We start from the raw sequence: 9,214 nt of genomic DNA, 5'->3' as shown, positions 1-9,214 counted from the left end.
CTTGGACCTCTTTGAAGGCCGCCTTGAACTGGAACTGGCATCCTCTATTGTCTGTATTAATTAAGAAATCAATAACGATGATTAACAGGTTAGAAATTCAGACTACGTATATCTGGGAACGGTTCTACCGGGTCAACATGTGTCCGAAGGTAAGCGTATGAAGCATGTTTCCTAGAAGAATTCGAACTTACGTTTCTGCTTGGGAGGCGTTAAAAATTGTACACACAAGCAAGATGCTTTCGGGTTTCTTGATTAATGTAATTTCCCAATCTCTAGAGAAAAAAAAAACACGCCGAGAGTACCATAAGTACTTAACGGATTGGATTGGTTACTGCTTTGTCTGGGACATACAGTTTGTGAGGGCAAAAGGTTCGAAAGAGCGCAGTGAGAACAAAATATATCAGAAGATCTCAAAGGCCAATGTGAAATAAAACTGGGTGATTCTTTCAAGAATAAAAAATCATATTTTAGAAATCAGCAATAAAATTTTACATTGCCTTTTTCAGCCACGTTTTTGATCCCCACGTCGTGGTGGCTCAGTGGTCTAGGGGTATGATTCTCGCTTCGGGTGCGAGAGGTCCCGGGTTCAAATCCCGGCTGAGCCCAGTTATATTTTGTTCGTTTTTGTTTTACTATTGGCCGCGTAACGTTTTGGTGTAAGCCCATTTTTTTCTTTTCAACTGCAGGAATGGGACAGACACCTCAGATTCAGGTTCAGTCGAATGTGGTTGTTTGTATATAGTGGTGTTCGGCAAGTGAACTCGTCTCATTAGTTCGTGTCTCATTTGCTCATAACTCACACAATGTTTCCAACAACCAGACTACACCTAGCTTGTTTACGTTCTGTTCCTTTATTTTATACCATAGCGTTCACACTGCGACTGCCTCACTCATGGACGCCACCAAATATAATCTTCAGAACAAAATCTAGTTCTAGACAAACAGTGGCGAATCATCTGACTCAATCGGAAGCCAGGCCCTTTCGTTTCTGATCCTGCTCAAAACCGATCTCGTCGCAACACCCGCATTGATTTTTTCTTTTTTTGTTAAGGATACCCTCGTGCTAATGTACATCACATTGCGTTTACATTATACACTACGATAGGATGTTTTTATTTATGCGCACGAACCAAACCTATAATGTTTCAAAAGCATAGCGAAAACAAAGCCTGTAATGCAATCTCCGCTCAAGATTGGCTGTTGTCTCGTACGCACCGCATTTGATCGGCAGGTCAATCCATCCCGATTTCGCAGCCCCCGTCTGCGGGTGAATTACATTCTTACACGGCGTGTGTTACGAGACTCTGCAACATATTTCGAAAGGCGCCTATAAACCTACGCAATATTGACCTTTCTGCATTTCGAAACGTACGCCGTCACTTCTGAATAGGTGGCGCAACCCTTGTTCTTGGTTGACTCGTTGAAGAGCTGTAATAGCTGCGGCTACGATATACGCAATAAGCAGTTGGGTCCAGCGTGAAGCAAGGAGACGCGCGTGCATCCGAAACTGCCGCAATTGTTGCAACATATTTCATTCTCGAACGTTGCGACATTGGACTCGATTGGTCTCGAACTCTGCAGTCGGAGAACAGCTGGCAGGAAGGCACGACTCCGTCGGGTTCATTGTACTCACGTTATATCGACGAAAAGGTGCAGACACGTGCATGACAACGCGATGAGAAGAATTCAACGAACAAATTTCTGTATTATATTATAGGTCTCAATCTCACATCTTGCTAACTGCATGCTTGTTTCTGAGATATAGTGGCGTGCATTAGAGCAGTGTCGTAACCGGGGGGAGTTCAACCGTTGAAATTGTGCTTTGGTAGTGCATTTAGGAGAGGGAAACAAAGTGGAAATCCTCCTGCGAAATATTTTAATATATTTTGTATATATTGTGTAACAATATTTTTAATACTAATACTAATTTTATTACCGTGCCCAAGAACAGCCAAAGCCTTGGTATTGGCGCATGCAGACGACACAGGTAAGGACTTACACATACCTACATGTATAAACACATTATACATATCTGTATAATGTGTCTATAGACACATTATTCAGAACAATGAACATAACATGAGCATATTCATATTGAGACATACATACATGGCAATACAAAAACAGAAAAAGAAAGAAGACTTGAAAACGTTTGTATAGGAGCTAAAGCTATCAAGAGGGATGATCGACTTGCGTTTATCATTTGTTGAATACGTCTTATCGGAGATGCAGGCATATGTTGGGATTGGTACCGGGTATTCGTTTGCCTGATTAGATTGGCAGGTACGACGATATGGACGCAATAAAGATGGTGTATCGAGAAAACTTTGAATGAAACAATAATTTTTTCCAGCCGGGGGTGGGGGGCGGGGGGCTGTTCCTTTCTACACAGAGCTGCCTAGAAGTAGGGCGTGACTTTTTCGGGTTAAACCAGATTCCGCCCAAATCCTCAAGTGATGTTTCCACACGTGTGTCAACACTGTCTATGCCTTCGGGGATTACCGCTGAAAGGTCACGATCCCGCAAAAAAATAAAAAAATATATTAAAAAAATATATATAGAGAAAAGAGAGATTAGGAATGGACTTATTAAAGAGGAGAAACAAAAACACCCGAAGGCACAATTACCGCCCGATTTCTCCCCGAATTACAAATTTTAAAATAGCGTCCGATTTTTACCCTCCGAATCTGAGGCAGGAATTTAACCCGCAAAAGTCACTCCCTATTTATAGGTGAGGTAGGCTTTGCAATTTTTTGCAGGATTTTTAAAAGTGAGCAGAGGCAATCTCATTTACTTCCCATGAGTAATATAACTCACACCCGCTATCCTCTTGCTATCAAGTATCGACAACACCGTCCTCGCCTGTTCTGGGAACAGAGATACGTAGCAGAACCTGGACAGAAAAATCAAGATGGAAAGAATGGAAAAGAAAAGAAATGAGAGAGAAGAAAAAAACACAACGAAAATCAAACACTTTTAAAACAGCATGTGTTTAATAATATTCTGTTTCAGGTGTCAGCACTACACCCATTTCGAAATCTTGTCTCCATCAAAATTATGGTTGGGAAGTCAAACATGTGCATATTTTAACAATGAATCGAGGTGAACCTGAAGGAAATTATCATATCAGAGGTGGCATCTCTTTGTCGAGTACATTGGTCTACCCTTGGAACAGGAGAAGGCTTTGGAAAATTCCGGATGCTGCTTCGATTGCTCGTTACACATGAACTCCGCAGGTATCACCGTGGACGGTTGACCACACAAGAGATAGCAGGCCGTAATGAAGAAAATCTGAGGTCCCGTCAGATCAGGCAAGCCAAGCAGTACCACTTCATCCGCCGACGGCGACGACGCCTTGTGGGATTGTCGGGCGATCTGCACGGCTAATACCGATTCAAGTACAGAACCCTTACCGTCAGACTCGACAGTACAGTTCACGTCCTCAAAAATCGCCGGGCTATGGTATCTAAGACTATGAATGGCGGCTCTTGCAATCAGTCTCCCTAGCGAGCCGTACTTCACTGCTGACGTCACACGGAAGGCATACAAAGGTAAGACCGTGGCGTATGGTGGCAGGATCCGCTTTCTTCCCATGATACTGAAAGTTTGATAGTGGGGACTTGATGCCTCACTAACAAGATCTGTGTGCACTTTGTAGGAGACCGTATTGTTAATGAAGGACGTGCCGTTGACGACGTTGAGCATATTAGCAGCTAAGGAATCTGTCATGTCGTCAACGTTGCTGAAAATTGTGTCCAGAAGGTCCTGGTTCTCGGCCCTATATATGTATGTCAACATAAATTTCAGGCGCCATTGAAGAAAGCTGTGCAACGTGGTATTACCTTTGAGAAGTCTCGATTTATTGGAGAGCTGGATAGCCGTCGTATTGATGATCGTGTCCGTGATGTGTTGGATGTCTTGTTTGGTGTCAGCGTCGAACTCTTGAGCAGCGTACCGTGCGTACGTCGCCCACCCCATAAAGCTCTCCGTGAGCTTGGCGCAATGAAGAACTTCGTCCAGCTCCATGGAGGACTCCAGAGATAACAGCGACCGGAAGTGCTTGTTGATGATCGGTGCCATGATCTGCGTGTTAATCCAACCCACGAATCGATGTAGCTCTGTTTCGCCGACGTCCTTCATTAGCTGGAAGAACGCGTGGGTGTATTTCATGTTGACCACAATCACCGGCACCGAAGACGGAATGCCGAGTTCGGATGACAGTACTTCTGACCAGCGTTCAAAGTCAATGTCGGTTAATTCAGCTAGTGTGCTAAGATTATCCAGCACAACCGAATGATCACCTGGCCGCCAAGTGGCAGCGGCGACTAGAGTAGGGTATATTTTGCCCTCTATTCGATTTAGCCTAGAATAACCCAGCAGATCTTGGTTGGTGGTGTCCGGTGACTTGGCCAAGGCTTGCATAGTTTCGTAGTATCTTCGGTATCTGCGTTTGCGTTTCAGAGTCCTTCTTGTATCATGCATTCTTGAAATCACGTTCGTTGACGATAGGTATAGAATGGGGAACTCTGATGATGCCCCCGAATATATGCTGAAGATGTTATCGGTTCGTAGTCTCTTTGGCAGCCTGATTAGTGTCCTCAAAATATCCGCGCTGTTGGATGCCTTGGGCCAGTCGATTCCAATGTCGTGCCACACCTGACGAAAATGGTCCAATTCGCCAGTATCACTCGTCGCTGCCATCACGCAAGACTGAAAGAATTGAGCAGCCTTCTCTGCAGAGTGCTGTCCTTTACGAGGAACTGGGGCTTCGAGTGTCTTGCAGAGCTGGGTGACGAAGCTAATGATCAGGTGCTGGAAAACAGACCTGTCGCGTTTCTTCTCCCATCCACCGCAGACGTACTTGTAAAAGTCATCGCAAGGGTCTTGATCAGTGTCGATGGCTTCCTTGAGCATGAAGGCGTAGTCTCGACATGGTCCAGTGTGGCACACGGACGAACTGCCTTGTTGATATGCTTGATGGTTGACGATGGTGATCAATAAGATTACTACAGCGCCAGCAATGCCGCAGGCAAGGAATTTGCAAGAGTTCGTGAAGCGGTCGCCACGGGTGGTGTTGGACGGCGACAGCTGTGCGCTTCTGCCGGCGGCGATATCCGAGAAAAGTTCGCCCTCCATGACACGCTAGGGGGAAGAGGTGTATTATCTTTCAATGGTGTCTCGTAGATTCATGAACCTATGAGACCGGGTTCTAGAAAACTAAGTTTCCGATAGACTCACCGGCTTATAAGGGCTATTAGCCGATAAACAGAAAGATTTGCTCGTACGCAGCGATATAAAGAGTTTATCACGTGCCAAGTCATTTATACGAATTCCATACTTTCTAAAGAGCTACGTTGGCATTCACTGTTTGCTCGAACTGCAGTCTCCCAAGTTCCAGAAAGAGTCACGAGTTGCGCTTCATTTGGATGCGATTCATAGTTCATAACTGATAATTAAAATAATACCACGCAAGACTGCAGTGATATTTGGGAATCTGGGATGCTATTTCATCCGCACTGTTAAAACAGAACTTCACCACATAGCACATTCCTAGCCAACCGTCATTCCGAATGATATCGTTCTGTGTCCTGATTTGTTCAAAACAGGGGGGAGGCGCCTATCTGGGACAAGATAATCTGTCCCAGATAGGCGCCTCCTCCCATTTTCAACTAATCAATACACAGAATGATATCATTCGGAATGATGGTTGGCTATGAGCGTGCTATGCGGTGAAGTTCTGTTTTAACAGTGTAGGCACTAGCAGGTAGCGCTCTTCGTTCATAAATCGTTCTATAGGCCAATCAACCTTCAGAATCGTATCTTTCTATCTTCCGATTGGAAGTAATGTTGATACACCAAAAGTTGTGGCCCCCCTTTCTCAGCTTATCGGGAGACAGAGCGATATCATCCACGACGATGATTGACATACTGCATGCTATGCAGTCAACAGCGCCCCCTGTTAGTGTCTAAAAATCCGCTCTCTAGTAATTATATACTGGGTGTCCCAGGAAACGTGTCATTAAATTATAATAAATAAACTACACTACCTAGAAACATGCGGTCGACGGCATTTGTTATTACTAGGTTTTTGCCACCTCCTGATGGAGTTTTATTGTGTCAATTTTTATGAACTGAACTCGAAAATTTTCCGTAAGGGTCGCTTTTTTACATAACCAATGTGATGCGCGTGCCGAATTTACTCAAGCTCATGATATTTAACACAGATATTGAGGATCTATCCCGCCGAGGAAAAATCGCCGAACATCATGCTTCTCGGAGCGACCACACTCTTAAAAATGAACTTCACCGCATAGCACGCTCATAGCCAACCATCATCTCGAATGATATCGTTATCTGCCCTGATTTGTTGAAAACGGGAGGCGTACCCCTTTTTTGTGACAATTATGAACATAAGTGTCACAAAAAGGCGCACGGCTCCCGTTTTCGACATCATTCGAGATGATGGTTGGTTAGGAGCGTGCTAAGAGTGCAGTGCAAAGCGCTGGACGTGTCTTTGCGCGCCGTCGTTTTCAGCCCGACGAAAGGAGTTTGCTATATGCTCAGCCCACGCAGAGATAGTAGGAAGAGATCAAACTGGGATGGCTTATCGCACCTGCACCCTAAAAACAGAGCTTCACCGCATAGCACGCTGTGCGCCAACAATTGCCGCGAATGATAGGGTTATCGCTCCTGATACGAGGAGAGAGGAGGGCGTACGCCTTTTTTGTGGCAATTATCATATATCCAACTTGCCACAAAAAGGCGTACGCCCTCCTCTCTCATCGAATCAGGAGCGATAAACCTATCATTCGTGGCAATGGTTGGCGAACAGCGTGCTATGCGGTGAAGTTCTGTTTTTAGAGTGTGGCTTCAGCTGGAATCATGCTTTCCCTCTCCCAATTTCAAGTACTGTCACTTTTTCTACTATCGCCCTGTGGGCTGGGTTTAGCAACCTAATTCTTAAAAATGAACTTCGCTGCATAGCGCGCTCCTAGCCAACCATAATCTCGAATGATATCGTTATTGGCCCTGATTTGTTGAAAACGGGAGGAGTATGCCTTTGTTGTGAAACTTATGCTGTTCATAATTGTCACAAAAAGGCGTACGCCTCCCGTTTTCAACAAATCGGTGAAGATACCGATATCACTCGAGATGATAGTTGGCTAGGGGTGTGCTATGCGGTGAAGCTCATTTCTAAGAGTGCTCTTTTCGTCGGACTGCACGAGGGCGCTTAAAAGTCGTCGAGCGCTATGCTATGGAGGCTCCGAAAAGCACGATGTTCGGCTGCTTGTTTTTTTTTTTTCCTGATGGGATAGCTCCTCAAAGTCCCTGTCATTTATCATTAACTTGGGTAAATTCGACATGCGCTACATAATGGTGCGGTAAAAAAGCGACCTTTACTTGGCAAATTTTCGAGTTCAGTTTTAGCATAACAAAAGTTAGATGATATTCACACCATGAGGTAGCAAAAACCTAGTAAGAACAAATTCCGTTGACCGCGTGACTCTAGGTGGCGTGGTTTTCTTTTATTATAATTCAATGACACGTTTACTAAGGCACCCAGTAGATACAGGGTACGTACAACACTACACAACAATGCTCTGTCGATCCACTGATATAACTTTTACCAGATGCCATACTATTTCGCGAGTAACATCAGGCACAAAAGGAGCATCAGACACCATAGATGCTGTTTTCTTTTTTTTGTGTGTATGTTTTTTTGCAGCTTAGTTATATATACGGCGAGGTGGACGAAGTCTCGAAGAGAGTATGTAAGCGCATAACTAATTACCTAAATTCATTAACTCTCTAACTAGGCGATTTTGGACAGATAGGAGACAAATCGGAGAAAATCAGGGTAGCAGGATAGCAGGACGAGAGACAATCCTCGTTGACAGCCATTCTTATCTTTTAAAAATCCTGAAGCCAAGACGTGACGTGCTAATGAGTCGAAACCAAAACCGCGTGCCTCACCAGGGGGCTTAATCGCTTCATCGTCGTTACGGTCGTTACAATCTAACGAGTGGCGAGAAATTAAAAAGGTGGGCACGTGACACACTGCGCGTGACGTGTACCACGGCCTTCGCGTATCGCGCGAAGAGCGCCATGCACGTCTTTTATCACGTGCCCGCCTTTTTAAATTTCCCGCCCGCCTTTTTGAATTTCTCGGCACTCGTTAGCGGTAACGACCGTAACGACGATGAAGCTCCCAGCCCCCCAGCCCCCAGCCCAGCCCAGCTCGACAGCCCCCAGGTCATGACCGTCGCTGTCGGAAGCTGGCCCGCAAAGCGATTGATCTGGTCAGCTGATCAGTACCTATAGTCCAATCTAGAGTCACTAAATAAGCTACGCTTATAGTGACACTAAGCTGATATCTCCGTCGCTCCAGAGAACGTGGCCCTCTGACGTGGAATGAGTGCTGTCGCCCCCCCCCCCCCCCTCCCCGCGCTCCTGAACGGCGCGGATTGCATAGCAAAATCCGGCGATGGACATTTCAACGCACGTGCTCACTTCAGTATTTAAAAAAAAGGATGAAACGAGAGGATATAACCGCTTGGCAGTGTAACAACTGCAAAATCAATGAGAAAATGGCTAGGCAGCGAGCGAGCTGGTGAAGATGATGCATAATGTAAAACCCCGAGACTAGGGAACACAAAGGGACAGACAACTCTATGCTGCTCCCATAGCCTTTTTCTAATAAAACATCCGTAAAGGCTATAAAAGAAACGCCCTGTATATCCAATAGAGTAATATAAGGCTCACTGAATAATTACCATGGCGTCCACTGCCCTCCCAGGCGACCTCCCTGGACTTCGCATCGTGCCTGTGGGCGTCCGAGGATCAGCGAAAAAGTGTTCGTGAATGACGATTACCGACAACGACGAACGAGCAGGCTTCGACAGCTCCTATGCGCGCGTGATAAGTGTCACACGAGGTCACGTGCGGTCACGATAGCCATTAGCAAGGAACAAGGAGAAGAGGTAGAAAATGTGCATTAAAAACTTGAGAGTTTAATTTTGAATAGGTTAGTTCTATGGGTGTCCATTTCTTGTTTCTTCCTTAAGCATGTCTATCCCCCACTACATGGGACATTCTTTGCACTGAAAACTGAAAATTCTTGTAACATCATGCGAAGCCTTTGCATACCTTTGCCATACCTTTGCTATAGGAGGTTGACGCTGACGTTGACGAAAAAATAATAGGGAGAGCGATG

At 45.2% G+C, this 9,214-nt stretch overlaps 1 protein-coding gene and 1 non-coding gene across 2 annotated transcripts; one reads left to right on the top strand and one right to left on the bottom strand.

The window, feature by feature from the left end:
* Positions 1–533: 533 nt before the first annotated feature.
* Trnap-cgg (transfer RNA proline (anticodon CGG)) lies at positions 534–605 on the top strand. Its single transcript has one exon. It is a non-coding gene; the product is annotated as a tRNA-Pro (tRNA).
* Positions 606–2,971: 2,366 nt separating this feature from the next.
* LOC135394109 (neprilysin-1-like) lies at positions 2,972–8,900 on the bottom strand. Its single transcript, XM_064624622.1, has 2 exons — positions 8,775–8,900; positions 2,972–5,142 (listed from the first exon to the last, which is right to left on the bottom strand). The coding sequence occupies exons 1-2, from the start codon at positions 8,817–8,819 to the stop codon at positions 3,127–3,129; spliced, it is 2,061 nt and encodes a 686-aa protein (XP_064480692.1). The 5' UTR covers positions 8,820–8,900; the 3' UTR covers positions 2,972–3,126.
* Between the last annotated feature and the right edge of the window lie 314 nt (positions 8,901–9,214).

This window comes from Ornithodoros turicata, chromosome 5, assembly GCF_037126465.1.
Source record: "Ornithodoros turicata isolate Travis chromosome 5, ASM3712646v1, whole genome shotgun sequence".
Classification (NCBI taxonomy): domain Eukaryota; kingdom Metazoa; phylum Arthropoda; class Arachnida; order Ixodida; family Argasidae; genus Ornithodoros; species Ornithodoros turicata.
The sequence above is the reverse complement of the archived record's forward strand: the minus strand, read 5'-3'. Positions and strand labels throughout refer to the sequence as shown.

Bases quoted from the DNA above. Each gene is read 5' to 3' on its own strand.
- LOC135394109 (XM_064624622.1), bottom strand. From the start codon at position 8,819: ATGCGAAGTCCAGGGAGGTCGCCTGGGAGGGCAGTGGACGCCATG. The intron at 5,143-8,774 runs GTAATTATTCAG...TCTTCCCCCTAG, and splicing joins GGAGGGCAGTGGACGCCATG to CGTGTCATGGAGGGCGAACT.